The 24,623-nt window shown below is 40.2% G+C and overlaps 1 protein-coding gene across 1 annotated transcript in view; it reads left to right on the top strand.

The window, feature by feature from the left end:
• Nucleotides 1-7,977: 7,977 nt before the first annotated feature.
• The window catches only part of HSD17B11 (hydroxysteroid (17-beta) dehydrogenase 11), a 29,001-nt gene continuing 12,355 nt past the window's right edge, over nt 7,978-24,623 (top strand). The window contains exons 1-4 of the mRNA XM_012647216.1: nt 7,978-8,438; nt 14,667-14,774; nt 18,813-18,944; nt 20,426-20,532. Of these exons, the coding sequence (XP_012502670.1) occupies nt 8,229-8,438; nt 14,667-14,774; nt 18,813-18,944; nt 20,426-20,532 (557 nt within the window). The 5' untranslated portion in view covers nt 7,978-8,228. The remainder of the gene's footprint in view (nt 8,439-14,666; nt 14,775-18,812; nt 18,945-20,425; nt 20,533-24,623) is intronic.

The raw sequence follows: 24,623 nt of genomic DNA, 5'->3' as shown, positions 1-24,623 counted from the left end.
TCTTGACTAATACATGGTTACACGGAGAGGAGGTAGCCAAGAGACTTTCGATGCTCGCATCTTGAGGCGCTTCTCTGTCTCTTTTATTTTTAAACCGAGCAGTTATAATTGCTAATTTTCACGAGGCTTTGCCGGGCGTGGCTCTTGGAAACCCATGAAGGAGTGAAGTTGTGAAAGAGGGACGCATCCCAGAGCAGGGATGTTACCGGAAGTTCAGCACTTGTCCCAGAGGCCATCGGAAGAACTGGGACAAGTGGTTGGAGGAGAAGGAAAGAGGAGTTTATTAATTTGCTGGCAAATGAGGAGGATGGAGACTCTTGTCTCAAATGCTGTCTGCCTAATCATAAGCAGAAATACAGAGCTTTTAAAGGGAGGGTTTTCAGTTCTAGGCCGTTCAACTACAGTCCATGCAAATCGTCGTCTGGTCTCCAGCCCATCTCAGCTAACAGGCTGATTAGGTCCCTTGAGCCATCTCCTTTAGCACAAAGAACAAAGGACGTTCTCCTGCTCCTCCCGACTGCTGGCCTGATGCAGGTTTTAGTTCTCCAAAAGGAGTGGGGGAAGTTTTAAAGAGACAAAACATTTTTGCCTTTTTTTTCTTTTCCAGGCTATATCCTGTGTTACATATTCCCCACTGCCAGTTTTACCCTTCAATATCTATGGGAGGAGGAGCGGTATTCTGTTAATGGGAACACCCTGGATGATAAATTCAAAAGGCAAAAATGACCCAAACTGAAAGCCGAAAACCCAGATTGTCCAAAGCAGCCTGTAATCTGGCTTACATCTTTTATATTCATTGTCTTATTGATGTGGCAAATATTTAACTTTTAGGTGCATAATTCACTTGTTTCAGTAGTGCGGTTCAGACGTGGACATAAAGTTTTGACCATCTTAAAAGCCAAATTGAGAACTCTGAGCAGCAGGTCTCCCCAGAGTGCATTTGGGCCTGTATCCAGAAACAGAGACTGGTAGCTCCCTGCTAGGATCACTGCCCTGCCTGTCCCTCAGACCACACTCTCCCTCTCCACATTGCTGGACTGGGCTCAGGCTGGAGGCAGGCAGACAAAGGAACAGGATGGGGAATGGGCTTGCTTCTTCAAACCCCACCAATTCTGCGTGGTGTCTTCTGGACCAGGAATTAGGTGCTGTGGCTACCACAGGTGAAGTCAGTTTCTCTTGCTGGTTTCAATGAATCTTTCAGATCTGGTGCTGGCTTTGTCATATTTTTATTTTCTTTGAAAAGAAGCTTAGTTTTTTTTTTTAATATAAGTAAAATATCTTACAGGTATCTCTGTCCTTTCCCCACCTACACCCCTATAATTTTCATAGTGATTAAGGAATAAAGACTGGGCTATTGAAGCTCTGTACACACACACACACACACACACACACACACACACACACGCACAAAAAGCCAGATTAATCGAATTTTAACGCATTGTTCTGAAAACTGCAGAACTCTTGGCACATAGTGACTCTGTCCAAACCTCTGCGCTAAGAGCCTTGACTGTACTCTAGCATGGCTTTCAGCAGCTTAAGGCCTTGTCCCTGGGTTGACACCATCCACCCCACCCTGACCCCCTTGAAAAAGTTTAGTGTCAGAATGGTTTACTATTTGTTCTAGCCAAAACCTAGTGATAGGCAGATAGGCCCCTGAACCCCCTCTTACTTTGCTAAAGAGAAGTTACTTTAGAAATCTTACAATTATACGTGCTTTCTCTACCCTTTGAGATATGTCTACCACCTAACACAGTTTCCTCAAGGACTTGAGAGCCATTGCTTTAAAATGCAAACAAACATTCAGGGAGATAACTCATCCCAGGCCTAGTCTCAGTGGGAGGTGGATGCTTTGCCCCTATCATAAAGATAACAGAATTTGTTTTCTCCTGTGGTTAAGCTCCAATTAACCCACACAGATGGCCTAGTCTCATCAATCAACCATCCCTTAAGATCAGTCAATACCTTTCCATTAGCATACCTCAGCTTTTAAAAAGTCTCCAGCCTTTTGTTTCAGGAAAGTAGAGTTCAGTTCCTATTGGATTCTCTTTCCTATTGTTCCCTATTGGTCAGATAAACTTTGCTCCCCTTATTGTTGGCAGCCATCAGACACTGCTTAAACCAGGACTGTATTAGGCAGGCTCTGTTCAACTTGTCCAAAGTCTGCTGACAAATTAGTCACTAGGGAGAAAAGGAATTAGGTGGTGAGTCACAAAGCCTCCTATCAAAGAAGGGGAGCAACAGAAAGAAGTTCTCACAGGAAGCTCCTCAGGCCCTTGTCTTCTAACTCCACATTCTTTAAGAGAAGGCTGGCATGGACTTAGTTTAAAAAATAACACAGCTATGCAAGCCGAACCAACTCCGTGGCATGGAACTGAACAGCAATTAGCTCAGACAGCTAAGTCTCCTGGGTTCCTCTCTTCAGGGACCCATACCCCGAGATCTGCTAGAGTGTAGTGAGCATGTGTGCTAAAGCCTCCTCTTGGGCAGGATCCAAACACCTTGTCATCAACTTACCCACATCCCAAATTGGTTTAACAGATGTCATCAGAACGTAGCTAAAGAGAAGTGAGCTTTTTTTTTTTTTTTTTAAGTTTATAAAGCACATACTGACCTTAAGGACATCTTACAATAGCTGGTGAGACAGGCAAAAACTACTGGGAAATGAGTATTTTTAAATTGGAATGTGATGTATGTGAATATTGAAATGTATGCTAAAAATAACAGTAAGAATCCTGTTTCCCTCTTTTTTCCATTCATTTAGTTATACAGTAATGAAAAATGTTTGTTGGGTCGCAGTCCAAAATGTCTGCTCTTGGTGCGCGCTCTTGGCCGAAGAATGACCAGATACACACCGAAAGCAGGGTAAGCGTGAAAATGAGGTTTACTGCGGAGAGAAAGATAGGATTATAGAGTAAGAGCAAGATACAGTCGCCACAGATGATGAACAGACCCTTTGTCACAACATAAAGGCCTTGGTTATGGTCTGGGTCTTGTTTTATAGCGTCTGAATTGGACCCTCCTGGAGGCTCAGATGTCACCATGGAACCACTTTGAGTGGACAGCTGGGAGGTACGTGACCTGAGTCTTACCACACATGTGGATCTCCCATGAACCTCTCTGATGGCCAGTTGTTCTAGGTCACTTTTCCAGACTCTTTTGTACCTATGCTACTTGGCCTGTGGGCTAGAGAGTCCTCTGCATTCTTTTGCAGTTGGCGCACTAAGTTCTGATTGGCAGATTCTCGAGGTGTTCCCTCCTCTTCCAAGTGTCCCAGTCTCCCGCCTTGTCCCCAGGAGGGGCCGGAGGTCCCTAGCTGTCTACCTAATATATTTACTGACTATTTACTATTTACCAAGGACCACCCTGGGTGCCAGGAATACAGTTGTGAGCAAGATAAGCGGCTTACTTTCTAGGAGAGGAAAATGACATTAATAAATAAACGAACTAGGAATTCCAGGTTAGGAAAAGTGCCGTGAAGGAAATAGACAGCTTGCTGTGGAAGAGAATAACTGAGGGGACAGTGACTGCTTTAGACTGCAGGGGAGGTGTGTCAGGAAAGGCTTTTCTGAGGTCACATTTGAACAGAGACCTAAGGACGTGAAGCTGGCAGCCATTGGACAGCTAGGGAAAAAGCATTAAAAGCAGAGAGAACTGTAAATTGAAAAAAGCTCTGCAGTAGGAAAGAATAAGAATAATGAAGAAACAGAAAAGCCAATGTATTATTATACTCAAACGTAGCAAGCCAGGAACATAATAATCTGCAGTGAGGCCGGTATGGTAGACACTGCTGGCTGCTTCCCAATATCCGTTCTTTTTTTCTTCCATGTTACATGTAGAAATATCTCTAGTTTTAAATTTCACATCCTCATGCTAAAGGGATCATATGGCCCTTCCTGGTCAGTGAGGTGAAAGTGGAAGTCTACTACGTGGGTCTTCTGGGAAGGGTATTGCTTTCCTGATGAAAAGGAACTCGCTCATTTTGCCTCCTTCCTTTATTCCTACTTGAAAAGAAAACACAATTCCTAGAGGAGGAGGAGTTGTCTCAAGAGCATAATGACGAAAGGCACACAGTATGGATGGCACAGTAGGGAGCAAGAAGGAGCCTAAGTCTTTTATGACCTCTTCAAGTAGTTGCACCAGCTCTGGACAGCCTGCTTCTGGACTAATGAGGAAAATAAACTTTATTTGGGTAAGTCACCATCACTGTGTTTATTTTAGGTAAAAATCTTGGCACAAGCGCCAAACACATGAGGCCTTTACCGACTGTGGTGAGAAGTTAGGTTTTATCCCAAGTGCAATTAAAACGCCACCAACCTTTATTCTGCACAACATAGAGAAGTAGGTATTATAAAAGTGGAAACTGGATAAGCAGCAGCATTGGGTTTGGTTGGGGATTGGGGTGGGAAGTCAGGTTACTGGATTCTTAATACTTGCCTACACTACCGCCATCTCCCTCTTCTTTCTCATAATTCCCTGGGTCAGAAGCGACTTCCTTCCCCCTCTCTCTTCTCTTATGGCAAGGATTTTCTTCATATCTTTTGTGTTTTTTCAGCTAGGGAAATCCTTCACACTCACCAATCCTGCTTCTTCATAAACGCATGCTGAAGGAATTTTTAAAAACCCTTTCTCACTTGACAAAGCCTGGCTTTCAAGATTAATACTGTGCTAGAGACTAAAAAAAATCCCATTTGACAGTTGTTTCTTTGTTCTAGTTCATATCTGTCCTACCCCCTGAAACACTGAAACCATTATTACAAGGGATGGGGTGCCTCAGGGCAATAAGATATCAGAATATAAAAAACATCAAAAAATATTTCAAAATAGGCCGGGCGCGGTGGCTCACGCCTGTAATCCTAGCACTTTGGGAGGCCGAGGAGGGCAGATTGTTTGAGCTCAGGAGTTTGAGACCAGCCTGAGCAAGAGCGAGACCCCTGTCTCTACTAAAAAATAGAAAGAAATTAATCGGAAACTAAAAATATATAGAAAAAATTAGCCGGGCATGGTGGCGCATGCCTGTAGTCCCAGCTACTTGGGAAGCTGAGGCAGTAGGATCGCTTGAGCCCAGGAGTTTGAGGTTGCTGTGAGCTAGGCTGACGCCACAGCACTCTAGCCCAGGCAACACAGTGAGACTCTGTCTCAAAAAAAAAAAAAAAAAAAATTTCAAAAATACTGTCCTCATAGTATTTTTCAGTTTGACCACATAATTTTGGCAAATTGTTTAACTTCTCTCTGTTTCCTCACCTATAAGGAGATACGGTACTCAACACCATAGAGCTATGAGAACTAAAGAAGATAAGTTTTATAAAATGTCAAAAAAAATGGTAATAATTATTTTTTTCAAGCATTAACAATATGTTGCCTACTATTTGCTATGCACTTTACTCATATTACCACATTTAATACTGACAATAACCCCAGGAACGCTGGCATGGTTGCCTCTACTTTACGGATGAAGATACAGACTCAGAAAAGTTAAATAACTTCCACAGGATCACACAGCTTGTCTAAAAATTTGTAGAGCCAGGTGTATTAGTTTTCTGTGTAACAAATTACCACAAATGGGTGGTTTAAAACAACAGAAATGTATTCTCTCACAGTTCTGGAGACCAGAGGTCCAAAACCACTTTCACTGAACCAAAATCAAGGTGTCAGCGGACCACGCTCTACCTGGAGGCTCCAGGGGAGAAACCATTCTTTGCCTCTTCCAGTTTCTGGTAGCTGCTGGCATTCCATGACTTGTGGCCACATCATTCCAGTCTCTCCTGCTGCGATCATATTGCCTTTTCCTTTTCTGTATGAGGTACATCTCCCTTTCCCTCTCTTTTATAAGGATGCTTGTGGTTTCATTTAGTGCTCACCTGGATAATCCAGGATAATCCTACCATCTCAAAATTCTTAATTACATCTGCAAAGACCCTTTTTCCATATAAGGTGCCATTTATGGGTCCCAGGAATTAGTACCTGATCTCTTTGGGGGTCATTATTCAGTTTACTATGCCAGGATTCAAATATAGGTCTGTATGACTATAAGCTTAAATTCTCAACCATGCATTTGTTCACTAAATATTGAACGTTTGATATGTCGCAAGTACTGTGGATACGATGGTGAGCAAACCAATCGCCATTGGTTGATTTGGTTCCAAGCCTTTAGACAAAGCTTCATTTCTTTAACCAATTACCAGTTAAAGAGTCTTTAAATCCACCTATAACCTGTAAGCCCTCACCCCTCCGCTTTGAGATGTCCCACCTTTTCCAGCCAAACCAATGTATGCCTTCCATGTGTTGATTTAGGACTTTACCTGTAATTCCTGTCTTCCTGAAATATATAAAACCAAGCTGTAACCCAATCACAGCCAGTCCACTTGCGTAAAGATTCTTGGGTGTGGCTCTGGGCCATGGTCCTCAAATTTGGCTCAAAATAAACCTCTTTAAATTATTTTACAGAGTTTGGCTGCTTTCCTGTTGACATTACGAAGTTTATTTTTTAATAGAATGGAATAAGAAATAGCAGAACCAGAGCCTCAATATATGAAAGTCTACATATATGAAACCAAACACTCACACCTATACGAGGTCACCACGTAAAATGTAATTTCTTCCTGTAGATGTTGGGCAAAAAGTTTTGACCAACACTGACCATGTGTCTAGCCCCAATTACACTTTTACGCACTGAGGAAGCTTTTATTAATAAAAATCAGTCTAACTGATTTATTCATTTATAAAATAGAGATATATTTTTCTTCTCTGCTTCCTAGGAGGCTTTTGAAAATCAAACGAGATAATATATGTGGGAAAACACTTTGGAAACTGTACTTTTGTAAACTTGGGTTTGGGGCTATACAAAAAAGTAGTAGGAGATATTCAGATTTAAAAGAACGCCAGAGTACAGCTCTACTTTTGTGGGACCGTCACTATCCCTTCATCCCCTATGATGGGGTAGGGCTACTTAAGAGGGAGAAGTGAGTATGAATTATTTTTGAACTTTAATTTTTTGTGATCTTTCTGGCTTTTAAATATAAAGGCTGACCATCATTGCATCACGAAAGTCTGTTGCCAAGCCCCGACGTGTCTTGTACATAGCCCAAGTTAAATTACTGTCAAAAACTGAATTTAAAAAATGCATATAACAGACAGTTATTAAGTTCTTACCGCACACAAGCCCTATTTAGATCTTTTCTTTCAGTAACCAATGTCTAGGATTTTTTTCTTTTTTCCCCAGCGTTTTTTGTTTGTTTGTTTTTGAGACAGAATCTCACTCTGTTGCTCGGGCTAGAGTGCCGTGGCATCAGCCTAGCTCACAGCAACCTTAAACTCCTGGGCTCAAGTGATCCTCCTGCCTCAGCCTCCCAAGTAGCTGGGACTACAGGCGCGAGCCACCACACCCGGCTAATTTTTTTGTTTCTATTTTTAGTTGACGGGCTAATTTTTTTTTTTTTTTTTCTGTTTTTAGTGGAGACGGGGTCTCTTGCTCAGGCTGGTCTCGAACTCCTGACCTCAAGCGATCCTCCCGCCTCTGCCTCCCAGAGCGCTAGGATTATAGGCCTGAGCCACCACGCCCAGCCCAACCCCCTTAAATATAAGAATTGTTCCTGGGGCTTCATCATCGCTGTCCTTGAAAGGTCAAAATTTCCTCTATTCTCCAGATATCGTGCTTAGTTCAGACTTCAATCTGTGTAGGGTCATATCTCAACTGGGAACAGAACAATTAGCCTTTTCAGGATCCTTTAAGACAAGCATCTACATTTGCATCCCTTATCTCCTGATAGGCAACCTTCAACTTTGAAAGAAGCATCTGGACTGCAGACACTGTCAGTGATCCTTGTAAGGGACAGGAATTTATCCTACATAGGAAAACAAGCCAGTAATTAACCCTCCAAGGTAGGCTCATGAGACCAGGGAAAAGTGAGTAAAAGACTGTCTTGGCCACACACTTGTTGGGGCTGCGGGAAAGAGGAAACATCACTGGGTCTGGACTTTGTCCCTCCCAGATTTCAGAGCCAGCAAGCAGTCTCTCCGCACTGCAGCCCGAGCCAATTGCAAAAGACCTAACAAAGCCCAGCCCAGCGGAAGGAACGGTTTCAGAGTTGTTTGTTTCTCTTCGATAAAAGAGCTCTCTCTTCCTTGTTCTCGCTTCTACTCTTTCTGGTGTTTGACCGAGCAACCCCCCAAAAGCAATTCAGAGTGATTAGTAAAAGAAAACGCACCAAAAGCTCACAGACACAAAAAGGATGAAATTCCTTCTGAACAGCCTCCTGCTTCTGCCCTTACTAATCATCTTCTCCTTAGAGTCTTTGGTGAAGCTTTTTATTCCTAAGAAGAGAAAATCGGTCACCGGTGAAATCGTCCTGATTACAGGAGCCGGACATGGAATTGGGAGACTGACTGCCTATGAATTTGCCAAACTTAAAAGCAAACTGGTTCTCTGGGATATAAACAAGGTAACAGTGCTTACTGTGTTTTACTTTCTGGTACCTTTAATCCATGGACATGTCTGCATTTTGCTGGCAACCACTCCTTACACCATCATCTCTGTAAGTAGGTAGAAATTACTGTTGCCATTTTGCAGATGGAGGGGGAAAAATGAATTCATATGCGTATGTTCACTTGATTAATGGACCTAGAGGACATACGATTCCCAGGTGCTGCCCATCACTAATTTGACATTGTAAGTCCATCCTCACCTTTGCCCTGAAAATAATTTTTAATCTCCTCTTGAAACTGATTTCACTGATCCTGCTATCTTAATCATATAGAAAAAGTAATCGTTTTAGCTAGTATATTAAAAAAGAGGTTAGTACCTATTAAGAAAAGTCCTTTTTGCAGTTAATGAGACAGTGCTTTAAAAGATTATACCCAACAGAAAGCAACTCCTGCCATAGTTACTGCTAGGAGTAATTTTTTAAAAGCATCTTTTAGTAAAAACAATAAAAAAGAGGCTGGGTGTGATGGCTCACGTCTGTAATCCTAGCACTCTGGGAGGCCGAGGCTCGCGGATCGTTTGAGCTCAGGAGTTCGAGACCAGCCTGAGCAAGACCAAGACCCCGTCTCTATTAAAAATAGAAAGAAATTAGCTGGACAACTAAAAATATATAGAAAAAATTAGCCGGGCATGGTGGGGCATGCCTGTAGTCCCGGCTACTCGGGAGGCTGAGGCAGGAGGATCGCTTGAGCCCAGGAGTTTGAGGTTGCTGTGAGCTAGGCTGACTCCACGGCACTCTAGCCCGGGCAAGAGAGTGAGACTCTGTCTCAAAAAAAAAAAAAAAAAACAATAAAAAAGAAAAGAAAAGACCTTCCATGTAATTTATTTACCCAGGACAAGTGTAGATGTGGACTTGGACCTACAATCAAGGATGTGAAGTTAAATGAGCATTAACCTAGTGAGTGATTGACTGAGACGGCAGTTGGCAAATACAGGGACATTAGGGACAAGGAAGCAAACAGGAAATAGGGTCCCATGCCCTCAGTCTAGTTAGGGGAAAATAAACATTAAGTAATTATGAGTGCAGTGAAAGACAGAAACTAGGCCCAGCCTGGGCAGCATGGTTAAGATTTGGCATGGTGCTGTGGTCAGACACATTGAGCGCTGTACTCCTTCCTTAGTTGGGCAACTTACGGAACTTTCCGGACCTTTTGTGCAAGACGGATAAAATAACAGTACCTACCTCAGAAGGCTGAGTGGAGGATATGAGGTAATGCACACAAGCATTTAGCACATTTGGCATGTGGTAAACACACTGGAGTTATTAGCTATTATTGCTCCTAGACAAAATGAAGTTTAAGCCAAAATTTGGAGATGTGTAAAAGTTGGTTAGGTCAATGACTTCCAGTGCCCAGTACTGGTTTGTACAGAATTTTCTCTTATCTGGAGTAAAGTGCATTTATCCTACAAACATTTATTGAGTGCCTACTATCTGCCAGGCACCACTCCAATGCCTTGTGAGCCTCGTGAGCCAGGGACAATAAACAAGCCACACTGTATAATAAAATATATAACCATTGGATTGTGGTAAGTATAAAGAAAAAAGTAAATGATGAAAGCGAATGAGGATTGTCTCTGGTGTCTTACAGAATCTCTAATTCTGTGAGTCTGGTGGGGAGCGGGTAGGAGGAGTGTTGGGCTTAATCAGGTGGCCGGGGAGGCCTTACTGAGAGGGAGACAGTTGAGTCAGAAGATGCTGAGAGCACAGTAGGTCCTGGGAAAGGGATCAGCAAATACCAAACCCGGTGAGGGGAGGGAGAGAAGTAGAGCTAAGGTCTGGATCTGTGCTGTCAGTGCAATGGTGGGCAGTAGCCACTGGCTCCTTATGGCTGTGAGCCTTTGAAATGTGGCTAGTCTGAACTGAGATATGATGTAGGTGGAAATACCCATTGGATTTCAAAGACTTAGTATGAAAAAAAGAATGTAGAATTTTGTGTTAATAAGTTTTATATGGATTACATGTTGAAACGATATTAATTTGGCTATATGAGGTCAAAGAAAATATATTATTATACTAAATTAATTTTTAACATGACTATTAGAAAAATTAAAATTACATACATGGTTTGCATTTTATTTCTTTTATTATTTTTTTTATTTTTTAAGAACGATAATGTTTAATTTGTGACCTTTCCAGAGTCATTTGTATTTTACCATGAGGATAGGATCTTAGGTTAAACAGATGAATCTCTAATTCTGTAAGTCAGGCAACAGGAGAGGTTTTTCTAGGGGAACCGAGGCCGTAGCACTTGGAAGTGACCTTTTTGGTATCCTGGAAATAGTTTCGTGTTTAGGAAGCCGTTTCGCTTGCTGGCAAGGCATTCTGTTTCCAGGTCTGCATGGCTGATAGCATACACTCCTTACATTGGTTGACTTTAATTAATTACAGTCCAGATTTTCAAACCTTCCAAAAATATGGAATCTCAGAATTTTAGAGATTTGGAGAATCTTAAAGTTATCGTGGCTAAACCCTTTATTTTATAGGGAAGAAAATTGAGGACAAAAAATTATAAGTCGTTCTGATTGGTTAGAGCCACAAGATCCAAATAATCAAGGAAGCTGATAGTGTGAACACTAAGCACGTAACTGATGAAGAGAGTCTCCTGAGACGCATTGCTGTTGCTTAGACCTACAGGCTAGGTATAGCATGTTTTTGTTGTTGTTACTGCTCCATAAATCTAACTGAACTCCATCTGAGCAATAGGAGATGTTACTATTCCAGTGCCTATCAGTTTGTTATTTTCATCTAGTATAATCATTACCTATGTCCCTAGATTAATTGTTATTACTTGCATTAAAATTTCGTGTCGTAATCCTCTCTCGTATTTGTGAAATTTAATATAAAGCAGAATACTATAAAAGTCAACTAATTCTTTTTTTTAAATTTAAATAGATTTAGGGGATACAAGTGGTTTTTCATTACACGGCTAAATTGCATAGTGGAGAAGTCTAGGCTTTTAATATACGCATCACCTGAATAGTGTACATTGTACCCAATCGGTAATTTTTCATCCTTCACTCCCTTCCTGCCCTCCCCCCTCTGAGTTTCCAATGTCCATCAAGCCACTCTGTGTGACCACCACATTATATTTCTGGGGGACAATGCTGGTCTGGAGACTTAAGGGGCAGGAGCTCCAGATCACAAAGTTTCCTGTAAACTATTGTGTGTACGTTGAAGTCAGTGGAGGGTTTTGAGCCAATTTCTATTGAAGAGGATCCTCCTATTGAAGAGACCGAAGAGGAGGAGAGATGGAAGGAGCAAGTGAAGCAGGGCGAGCAGTTACGAGGTGGTTGTGATAACGCAGGTGAGCGGTGACATCATGGGGACTGTCCGACCAGGTTGGTAGTAGCAGCGCTTGTGAGAAGTGGTCGGAAGAATCAAGGACAATGTAGTAAGTTTTTATTAGGTTAAATTAGTGTAATTGAAACAATCCGTCTTTTGTTCTGAGATTATGTCCTTCCTACTTTTTTGTGGGTAAAAAATAATGTATTTTTTAATGAAATTACAATGATAGTATATCAGAATTGTTTTTTAGGTTTTAAAGTCCTTCTTCAGCCAAGTAAAAGGTCAGCAATCCTGGTTCAGTATACACATCCCACTGTTCTTCTTGGAATTTTATAGATTTTAAATTATGGGAGTCTGAGAACCAGTAAATCTGGAGAAGGGTAGGGTGGGGGTTTGGAGCAGTCCAGGTAGAAGAGACTCGACATTCTTAAACTCCACTTTACTTCCTCCCTCTTTTTCCACATATTCACCAGCCCAAGAGTTTCACATGTTGAGTTTCTTCTATCATTAGATAAAATCTCCCCAACCCTCTCTTTTCCCGGCCCCTGGCAACCACCATTCTATTTTCTGTCTCTATGCATAAGATACTCTAGTACCTCATATATGTGGAATTATACAATATTTATTTTTGTGTGTGTCTCGCTTATTTCACTTGGCATAATGTCCTCAAAGTTGTACATGTTGTAGCATGTATCAGAATTTCATTCCTTGTTAAGGCTAAATAATATGCCCTTGTATGTATATACCACATTAATAAAATATACTTTTAAAAGAAAATGCTAAAAGCTGGTTACATACAGGAGGGCAACAGAAGGTTTACCTGAGAAGTTAATATTCCTTGAGGAATAAGGGTTCCTCATCAGAATATACTACAGTTCGTCGAGATTTCAGTAAAGGAAGACACCCTGTTTCCCTTTACTACCATAACAAGCTCACCACACAAACTACTAACTCTTTCCATAGCTGTCCAGATTCGGGTTTTCTGCAACATTAATTTCTGTTTACAATTTGTACACTGGTGCTCTGATTTACCACACTCACTGTGGGCAAATGTGTAAGTTCTCCCAGAGTCCATCCACCTGTGCATTAGCTGACAATTTCTTGGCTTACAAAGTTCACAGACTAGACCTCAATCCAAGATATCCTTTGAGACATTCCCTTAAAATAAAAAAGCTAAAAATTGTTCAAAAGCAAGCAAACAAAAAAGCAAAGATTAGAAACAGAAAACCAAGACATAACCCTATGGTATGATCCTGCACTTAAAGTGGCTGAAAACAGTGCCCCAAATTGGGCTCATCACCCCTTTCCTGGGATCTGCCCTGCCCTGTAATCTGTCTGACACGTCACAGCACTGTCTTGCCAGCTCCCAAAACTAGAAAGCAGGGGGGTCAGCTGTGGCTCCTCTCCCTCCTTCCTCATCTAATCACCAAGTATTGCTGATTTTGCCTCCTAAAGATACATTTTCGAAGTTATTCTCTCCTCTACCTCTCTACTAATGCCACAATTCAAGTTTGTATCATCTCTTGCCTGAATCACTGTAATTGCCACCCAATTTTTCTCCCTCCAGTATTGACCCCTAAAATCCGCTCTCCATGCATCAGCCAGAGTAATCAATCTAACACATAAACCTGACTCCATAATTTAACCAGTTGTTCCCCCCTTCACTTTTTTTTGGATAAAACTTAATGACTTGTAACACCTTAGTCCGAACCTTCTGCTGGTCTTGAATTTTATGATCCATCCCACAATGCTGATCCTACTATTGGCTTCCATAGGACCATTCTCCTGTCCATCTTTGCTCACACCCTGCCTGGCATGCCCTTTCACCCCAGGGAAAGACAGGTGAAAGGGCATGCCAACCACTTCTAGAATTGTATTGCGTGCCCCTCCTCTGTGTTTGCAGAACTCCCTTTCTATACCTCTGTTGTTAGACTCACCACAATGTATTAGACTGAACTGTATAAAACTGCCAATATTCAATCTGTTATTATGAAAACAATAACAATTTGATGTGGTCCTACTTAAATATCATACTTATTTTATGTTTCTTTCTGCTACACTGAGAACTTTTTGGAGTTGGGACTCTGTCTCATTCATATTTGAGCTTAGGTTCTCCTAAGCTCAGTGAACGTGACCTACACATTAAAATGTTGAAAGAATGGATGGGTCAATGAACTGTAGTTAACTCATTATTTATTTTGTAGTCAGTAAATTGATGTCCATGAATAGCTCTTACTGACATGGAGAACTTAATGTTTTATTTTTTTAAAGGTTGATATGGAATACACACAAATACATACTTTCACAAAATATTTAAAATTCATAAATGTAAAACATATATTTTGAGATTTTTATCTTCTTAAAAAAAAAACTTGCTTTAAATCAGCAGCCTCCAACATTTTGGGCACCAGGGACTGGTTTCATGGAAGACAATTTTTCCAAGGACTTGGGGTGGGGGTGAGGGAGGAGGCAAGGGTGGGGGGGCGGAGCTCAGGTGGTGATGTAGGCGATGGGGAGTGGCTATAAATACCATTGAAGCTTTGCTTGCCCACTGCTCACCTCCTGTTGTGCGGGCCCATTCCTAAGTTTCATGGAAGACAATTTTTCCACGGAAGGGTGGGCTGGGGAGGTGGAGCTCTGCCGCCTGGTTCCTAACAGGCCACAGAAGGGTGCTGGCTGGGGGTTGGGGACTGCAGCTTTAAATTCAGTTCCAAATAAAAGAAGCTAGGCAAAGTACCAAAAGCAAAATGTTCCTATATCCCTGCCAAAAATGTGTCAGTTAAATTCTTGCCCAATTCAAAGAATCTACCTTTTTTATTATTTTTAATTATTTTCAGCTGCTGATATAATATGCTCATATGAATTATTTTGTTCTCTCGCCCTCTTTGTTGCTTTTCCTAGCATGGAATTGAGGAAACAGCTGCTGAATGCAAGAGACTGGGTGCCAGGGTTCATGCCTACGTAGTAGACTGCAGTAACCGCGAAGATATTTACAGCTCTGCAAAGAAGGTGAAATTTTATGTTTGGTTAGAATATCATGTTAGAGCCCGGAGGTATTTTGGAGATTACCTACCAGTCTGTTCATGATGAAGACACAGTGAGAAATTTTGTTATTTGTCAAAGGTTATGCATCTAGCTAGTGGCAAACCCAGAACTAGATAGAGCCTAGAGAACTGAAGTTCTCAGACATTAGTGTGTTCTGGAACCTTCTAGGGAGCTTGTTAAAAACATACACTCTTGGGCTCTACCCCCAGATGTTTTCTTTTTTTTTTTTTTGAGACAGAGTCTCACTCTGTTGCCCTGGCTAGAGTGAGTGCCGTGGCGTTAGCCTAGCTCACAGCAACCTCAAACTCCTGGGCTCAAGCGATCCTATTGCTTCAGCCTCCCGAATAGCTGGGACTACAGGCAGCACATACCACCACGCCCAGCTAATTTTTCTATTTTTAGTAGAGACAGGGTCTTACTCTTGAGCAGGCTGGTCTCAAACTCCTGACCTCAAGCAATCCTCCCGCCTTGGTCTCCCTGAGTGCTAGGTAGGATTGCAGGACTGAGCCACCACACCCTGCCCTAAATACCTTAACGGTAGGAAGGTCATCAGAATTACCTGGACAAATTCTTTAAAATACACATTCCTGGACCTCACCCCTGGATATTCTGATTCAGAACAGTGTAACAATTCTAATTCTGCCAGACTGGGAACCTCTTTGTTTAGGGAATTTTAGATTATGGTTCATTCTCAACTTCTGTTTTAAAATTTGAGTCTTTTATTTCTAACTGGTGCCTCTTTATTATTGGTGGGGCCTGAGCTAAGTCAAAAGAATAAGGAGAAATTACCCAGGTCAAGGTTGCAAAATAGCTTTCCTGGGAGGGAAAACAGTAAGAGCACAAAACATCTGCCTTTATCAATAAGTATTTTACTTACACGAACAATGATTATCCTTCATAGAGATAAGCATTATTACATCGTGTTTAAGACCATGGACTGTGGAGCTGACTGCCAGGTCCGAAGTCTGCTGTCCAGTTAATACTAGCTGTCTGACCTTGGACAAGTTAACTTCTCTGAGTTTACTCAACTATGTCAGGGGGATCACAGCCTCATACCTCATAGGGTTATTAGTGAAGGTTAAATGAGTTAATGACGTAAAGTACTTAGAACAGTACCTGGCCCACAGTAATCACTTTGTAAGTGTTAGTTATTAGTATTATAATGGAACTAACAATATTATCTATATAATTTTGTTACTAGTCATTATTAGGGAGATCTACTAGCCCAACTTCCTTAGTTACCTAAATAGAAAACATTTGTTTCCAGACTTATCTGGGAATAGGCTCTTCTGGAAAAGATCATTTTATTATTTTAACCTATTTCATATATTCTAACTATAGAGTTTTTATTGAAATTGATCTAAGCCTATAAGCCTAAACAGAATATATACAAAGACACGTGATTATCAGATATTTTGAAGTAGCTATTTTCATATGGCCATTTTGGTAATAGGACATTTTTATGCCACCTAAATAAATTCTCAGCTTGCTTTCATTAATAAGAAATATGCAAGCTAAACATTCACATGCTGGAGAGATAATAGATAATGATGAAGAAAGGGTCAAGAGTAAATGGAGAAATTCTTCAGTAACATAAAACATTACTTTGTATTTTGAGAGTCATAATAATTGAGAAGCAATACGGCAGCTTTATCAGTTCAACCACATAAAATGTCCTGCTTTTCTTGATAAATTTGAGGCATTATTCTGAACAATTTTATATTTTCCTAGAAATGTGGATATAGCTATAAATGGTATTGATCAAGGGTCAGGCCGGGCGCGGTGGCTCACCCCTGTAATCCTAGCACTCTGGGAGGCAGAGGCAGGAGGATCGTTTGACCTCAGGAGTTTGAGACCAGCCTGAGCAAGAGAGAGACCCCATCTCTACTATAAATAAAAAGAAATTAGCCAAATAACTAAAAATAGAAAAAATTAACTGGGCATAGTGGCGCATGCCTGTAGTCCCAGCTACTTGGGAGGTGAGGCAGGAGGATCTCTTTAGTCCAGGAGTTCAAGTCCAGCCTGGGCAACATAGAAAGACCCTATCTCTAAAAAAAAACAAAAGAAAAGAAAAGAATTGCTGCCTCATAGAATTGCTGTGAGAATTAAATGAGAAAAATAGTGAAATGATATAAAATGCATAATACAATTATAGCCTCTAATAGGCTATTTGCCACCTTTCCCTCAGTGCCCCAACACATTGTAGCGCTATCTCTAAATAACGATAACTCTACTAATAGAGCTAGCTTTTGTTTGGAACATAAGGTATACTAAAATGCGTTATGACTCTAGAGTCTATCTACCCAAGAAGCTTAGTTACTCAAAGAACCATAAAAATATTATATCATGTAAGATATTCTTGCATTGCTAGCCCTTGGGACTGTGGTAATCTAATCTTATAAAAGTACAGCTTAAGCATCAAGATTTTACGATCTTTCTTATTTGAAAATCCTGTTACTGCTTATATTAGAGTCCACAAGCTATAACAATTATTTTTAAAAAAATTATGTTACTTGTGATTATTCCCTGTTGAGTACAAATAGTCTTTACAGTTTAAAGGATGCCTTCTATGCTCTTAGCAGCAAGGCTTGTTCTTTCGTATTAATATATATTTCCTAAACTGAAATCATTTTACCTATGATAGCTGCAATAACCTCTGAAATCTGGCCTGGAGAGCTTACATAAGCCCTTCCACAGAACCACTTTAGTTTCTCAAATGTTCTTCCTTCTGTATCAATACCAAAGTAAATTTAGTTATCAAGAGAAAACACACACACACATATTAGAAAAACATACAAATGTATTTTTTATATTATTTACTTCATAGTTACATTACCATATTAAGTACTCTCATAGACCCCTGAGAAGGTCAAGAAGACAACTTTAAAACATAGTACTTGTAGACAGGTATAAATGGTGATGAAATAATGATGTATAATAGTGATAGTAATAGCAGTTTACTATGTGTACCGGATACGGTGCTAGCTCCTTTACATGCATTATTTTATTTATTTCCACAACAACTCACAAGGAAGCTTTGTTATTATCTCTGTTTTATAGAGGAGGAACTGAAGCTTTAAGAGGTTAAGTAACTAGTCCAAGGTCCAACAGATAGTGAGTGGCAGAGCCAGAACTCAGCTCAAGGTCCAAAGATACCACACATGTTAACTCTTAAGCCTCCTGCCACCGCATGGAGATAACTGGTGAACAACAGAACAGAGTGACCATGAAAATAAAGGAATAGAAACACACAAACAGAAAATATGGCCAGCTTAATAGGGTAATCAATTCTACATAATTCTCCATAATAATCTGTGAATTTGCCAATTCATTTAACTTTTTTTGCTTAGCTTTTGAAATAGTGTTTAAAAAATAAATGCTGCTTAGCCAAATGCCTCTTTTTTTTTTTTTTTTGAGACAGAGTCTCACTCTCTTGCCTGGGGCGAGTGCCGTGGCGTCAGCCTAGCTCACAGCAACCTCAAACTCCTGGGCTCAAGCAATCCTACTGCCTCAGCCTCCCGAGTAGCTGGGACTACAGGCACGCGCCACCGTGCCCGGCTAATTTTTCCTATATATATTTTTAGCTGTCCGATTAATTTCTTTCTATTTTTTTTGGTAGAGACGGGGTCTCGCTCTTGCTCGGGCTGGTCTCGAACTCCTGAGCTCAGAACGATCCGCCCGCCGCGGCCTCCCAGAGAGCTAGGATTACAGGCATGAGCCACCGCGCCCGGCCCCAAATGCCTCTTGAGCTATAATAAATAGAGCAAAGTCAAGAGACTAAATTAAGTTGCAAAAGAAAATTGCTACATAGTAGACTTGCAGATAGAGTTGTTTCGTATATAAGTAAGATAAAAAGGGTTTTTTTCCCCTTGTGTTGGTACATAGAGTATAAAACCACTTTTTCCCGTATCTAGTAGAAATATGCATATTCCTTTATTAGTCATTGCATGCAAACCTACTGTCATACCTCTTAATGAATATATTTTTATTTTACTTTTAAAGGTGAAGGCTGAAGTTGGAGATGTTAGTATTTTAGTAAATAATGCTGGTGTAGTCTACACATCAGATTTGTTTGCTACACAAGACCCTCAGATTGAAAAGACTTTTGAAGTTAATGTACTTGCACATTTCTGGGTGAGTATGACATCTTTTACAAAACATTTGCTTTTGAAAATCCCAATGATTAAATTTAAAGTAGAGCTTTCAGCAGACATAAGAAAGTAATAAATCAATGCTAAAGTTTTCTCCAGGTACCAGGGATGACGTTATACAAAGACAGAACTTTTCGTGCTATGACTAAATTCCATCTATCATTTCCCCCCTCAAAAATATTGATAGTAACAGTAAACTTCAGGTGTTGTGAATATTTAAATTCTAAGCTGGATTCTCACATCTCTGCATGATCCTGTTTAGAGATAAAGAAGGGAGTTAGGAACCATCTGAGTCATTGTGATTTTGTAAAGGTGAACACAGTTTGCTTTCAGATTCTCATGAGACTCAGGCCTCATGTCATTTCCTGGCCCTAAAATTGCAAACTTTATCATTCATATATATATACATATATATGATATGTGTGTGTTTCTGAAGTCTCCAAATATTGTCTGTATGGCCAGTTCTTAAAAGGTCTCACAAAGTTTTCTTGGACGTGAGTTTGGAATGACTAATTTCAAAAGAATATTGGGGCTAGGCTCAGTGGTTCACACCTGTAAACCCAGCACTTTGGGAGGCCAAGGTGGGAGGATCCCTTGAGGCCAAGGGTTCGAGACCAGTCTGGGCAAAATAGTGAGACCTTGTCTCTACAAAAAATAAAAAAATTAGCCAGGCTTTGTGGTGTATACCTGTCGTCCTAGCTACTTGGGAGGCTGAGGCAGGAGGATTGCTTGAGCCCAGGAGTTCAAGGCTGCAGTGAGCTGTGATCATGCCACTGCACTCCAGCCTGGGTGACAGAGTGAGACCGTGTCTCTAAAAAAATAAAGTAAAATAAAAAATAAGAATATTGGGGTTGGTAAAAATGCAGTGTTATTTTATGTTAGTATTCCCAGGTTAATGAGATCTATTGTTATATTTTTGTGTTTGTTAAAATGTAAGATATTGTCTTATTTGTTTCTGCATCTCTAGCACATAGTAGGTACTCAACAAATACTTGGTTCATGAATCATTTAATGACCACTGGCAGATTGCTATTCATGTGAATATTTTGATGGTATAACCAAACCATTTTTTGATAATTTCACTAAATGTAAATTCTTTTGATAACTCTGAAATTATTATCCCTAGTCAGTATATGAGATGACAGAGACATCAGTGACAAGAGGTGGAGGGTTAGGGGACATAAGAAGTTATGTAAAATCACCAAAAAAAATGTAGTGATTTATTTTGGTAATTTAAATGAGATGGTTTCTCAAAGCTTTCAGCATCTGATATTGTGCTTAGTTTTTCTAATGTGGGAATCCTGTCCAGTTGCCTTATGTTGCCGCATTTGGCATTTAATTTAGGTTTTTTTCATTTATACCATGAACAATATATTTTTTTTAAATCTTTGTTTCAAAATATTCCCAGTGGGTCTGCAAATGAAAATTACAATGTTTTTTCTCTTTTACTAAAACTATTTCTAGACTACAAAGGCATTTCTTCCAGCGATGATGGAGAGTAATCACGGCCATATTGTCACCGTGGCTTCGCTAGCTGGGCATACTGTTGTCCCCTTCTTACTGGCTTATTGGTATGTGAACATGTGTTTCCTTCGTTGGTTCTTATGCTTAGCTTGTATGTGAGATTTCTTAGCCTATCTACCGAGGACAGCTTTATAATGATAATTGCCTTGAAGTTGCTGATATAGGCAGAAAGAGTTGCACAAAGTCTGTTGTATAACAGCATTATCAACTGTTAATCCCCTTCTAGATTTCAATAAGAGGAACCTTCTAGAGGTGGCTGCCGGGAATTTATCCAGTTACAAGCTAACCACTTAGCCAACCACTCCTCCCTTTTTACAGCAAGAAATTACCAATAAGAACAAAATCTTTGTAGCATGAACAAAAATTAATATTAATAATTTTTAATGTTAATAAAAAAATGGGTAAAATTTTGTGAAAACAAAACAGTGTGTATGCGTGCTAGAGAGAGTATTATCTGAGATTCTAAACATTAAAAATATCAAAACAATGAAATTCTTAAAAAAAATTTAACGATTGTCCATTTAAAAAGCATGCCTTTGTAATAACTGAAGAGCTTGATGCAGGAAGCAGGCCGCAGCAATGGTGTGCTCCATTGGGCTGTGAAGAATTGGTCAGTGAGGCCACCGTAGCCAGGGTGATCCTGCTGGTTGCATACACCCTAACAGTTCTTGGCTGTGTTTTATATTTTGTTGTATATTTACTATATGTTCTAGCAGATAACTTTTAAATTGTCAAATTATGATTGTGCAAATGTATGTGCACACACATAATGCTCAAATTTGTATTCTGCCATTGTGCTCTTTTGGAATTAAGTTATCTAAATTCCAAAAGCATGGATATAGTTACACATGCAGCTATAGATACGTGTATAAATATGTAGACATAGGCATTGGTGGGTTGTTTTTATATAACTTGCATTTTAAGTTTGCAAGGATATATACCAAACTGCTTTACTCTAACCACACTTAAAAAGTGGTTATTTTTAGGAAATAGCAAGACAAGTGATTTTTTTTTCTTTTTTTGGTTTAGCTATATTTTCTTTCTTTCTTCCTTTCTCTTTTTTTCTGAACATTATTTGTTTTCTACTAGTTTTAAAAATAAATATAGACTTGGATTGAATTTTCACAAAAAAGATGAAATAACTGGTGAAGCAGTCACCAAACACACCTCTGGTGTCCAGATTGTGTATTGTCTCTTTCAGAGCCAGTTGAAGTTAGGCAATTAGCCCCCAGCCACCAAGGGCTAAGACAATTTGGCATTTATTTCACTTCCTCGATGAAAGATAGTTACAGGTGTTGCTCCTGGGCTACTACACACCATTCCACTTCCCAGCCCGCCTCTTGTCTTAGTTCCCAGGCTGACATAAGCAAAGAGGGTCAGAGAACCCAGCAGGCTGTGAGCCCTGTCATGCTTTCTCCTTCCTTTGCCCTGGTAAATACTGTAGCTGTTGGGTTCTGATTTAACTCTGCTCCACCAAGCATTTCACAGTGAAAACCAAGAGAAAATGCATTTTGTGTGAGAAATTTGTTTTGGTGATTTATGATGGTGCTTTCGGCAGAAATAAAGGTTCTCATTGAGTACTGTCAAAGCAGGGTCAACACATACGGTTGTGCAGAATGTGCACTATACAATTCTGCGGTGAGTATTCACCTTCAAGTTCTTTTAGACTTGAATGGTTTTTCCAGCAGATGGCAGTAAAATTGCTTGAGAACAGGAATGGCTTTTTAAAATTCACACAAAGGTGCCATTTGAAAGAACAGGCAGGGTTGCAGCCATGCAAGCGGTTTATACACATCCAACTTCATGAAAGATCTGAGGTTTGCTCGCCTTTGCAGAACTCCTCTTTAGAATCTTCAGGTGTCACTGGCCTGAGCTGCTGCAGTCTGCGATCCTTACTGACCACAATTACCTTCAATTCAGTTGGCTCTGGGTATTGCTCAGTATCGGGCCAGTGATGGAACTTTCACAGAGATGCACTAAAGACTTCTCTGCCAGCAAAAAGCAGTGTTTATCACATGTTGTTGTTACCAATTGGGCAATTAAACTGTAACACTGCTTTTTTAAACCTAACCCTTTTTAATTAAAACGTAACATACATTTATAAAAATGAAGAAATCGTCAGCGTACAGCTCAGTGAGTTACTGCAAAGTGGACACATCCATTTAACTACCGTGCAGGACAAAAAAATAGAACATTAGCCAGGTATGGTGGCATGTACCTGTAGTCCCAGCTACTTGAGAAGCTGAGGTGGGAGGATCACTTGAGCCCAGGAGTTTGAGGCTGCTGTGAGCTATGATCATGCCACTATGCCCCAGCCTGGGTGACAGAATGAGACCCTATCTCTAAAAAAAAAAAAAACTTTTTCAAAAATTAAAAAAAATATAGAATATTACAAGACCCCCAAAGCCCCTCCTGGAACTCTTCCCAATCCCCAATCCCCAATCCCTCCTTCCTTCCCAAAGGTAACCACTATACTGACTTGTAACACCATAGATCAATTTTGCCCATTTTTGGCCTTATATACAAGGAATCACACTATATTTACAAGATTTATTTGCATTGTGGTTGTTGCGTCATGTGACTAGGACAACAATTTATTTGTCCATTCTGCTGTTTATGAGCATTTGGATTATTTCCAGTGAAGGATTATTAGGAATAATGACATTATGAATCTTAATCAGTTACCAGCTATGACCTTAGGCAAGTTACTCAACTTCTCTGTGCTTCCTTTTGCTCATCCATAAATATGTTAATAATAGCATCTAATTCGTTAGGCTGCTGTAAGCCGTAAGCCATGTAATGTGATGCACCAAGCGTAGAATCTGTAATCCCGTTAGTATCCAATACCAGGACGGTGCTGTCGGTCTTATGTTTCAGTTCCATTTCCCTATAATTCATACAATGCAGGGAGGTGTCGCCTCTCATTTTAGCTTCCGGAATGCTTTGCCCCAATGGAACTAATCACATGTGCTCTGGTTCCCGATTGTTGGAATGAAATGAGGGGTACATAGGATGACTTGATTCTTTTCCCCGTACGCCAGCCTGTTGTCCTGAGTCGCTACAGCCACAGCAAAAGAATCTATTACAGCTCCAATCACCTATCGTAGGGAAAAATATTTCCATTTCTTTTTGGAGTTATAGTTCAATAGTTTTAATGATTAATATGAAAAATAGAAGACGAAAGAACTGGATTCATCTTTGAGGAGAGGTGGATCATTTGATTCTATTCCAAAATGGTTTTTGTTGCTTGCTAAGTATTTTGTTCACAAGTATCTTTAAAAAGAAAATTATTAGCCGCTAATGTACTTTGTCAACCCAAACAGCCAATTTATACTCACGAAGGTTACCAGGGTAGTATGGGAAGACTCAACGAAACTGAGTCCTGATCATTAGCTTGTGATTTTGGGTGTAAGAAATACTGATTCAGACTATTCATAGTAAGGAATTGGATGTAATGTTACAAAGTGCAGAGGGAACAAACCTACTTACTTTCAGCTTTCATATATATATGTCTACATACAGGTTCACCCTAAAGTTCAAAAATATGTTATTACTTTAACACACTCAAGATCATTAACTCTGTTTCAATATATTCCTGCACTTTTGGTTCGCTTAAGAAAAAAATCAGAAAATGCAATTTAGTAAAAGAAAAAACAAACTTTGCTAATAATCTCTCCATGAAAAATAATCATGGTAAGCATTCGTTACAATTTTTTAGGATATTTTAAATGCAGATATACAAGGTCTGTCCAGAAAGTATCCAGCCATTGTCCGGACAGACCTCCTGTAAAGTCATACATTGAAAAAAATCTGTATAGATAAGTTTGCATTTTTAATTTAAAGTGAATAAGGGCGGGGCATGGTGGCTCACGCCTGTAATCCTAGCACTCTGGGAGGCTTAGGCGGGTGGATCGTTTGAGCTCAGGAGTTCGAGACCAGCCTGAGCAAGAGCGAGACCTCGTCTCTACTAAAAATAGAAAGAAATTAGCTGGACAACTAAAAATATAGAAAAAATTAGCCGGGCATGGTGGCACATGCCTGTAGTCCCAGCTACTCGGGAGGCTGAGGCAGGAGGATTGCTTGAGCCCAGGAGTTCAAGGCTGCAGTGAGCTGTGATCATGCCACTGCACTCCAGCCT

This window comes from Propithecus coquereli, unplaced genomic scaffold (assembly GCF_000956105.1).
Source record: "Propithecus coquereli isolate 6110/MARCELLA unplaced genomic scaffold, Pcoq_1.0 Scaffold26, whole genome shotgun sequence".
NCBI lineage: Eukaryota > Metazoa > Chordata > Mammalia > Primates > Indriidae > Propithecus > Propithecus coquereli.
The sequence above is the reverse complement of the archived record's forward strand: the minus strand, read 5'-3'. Positions and strand labels throughout refer to the sequence as shown.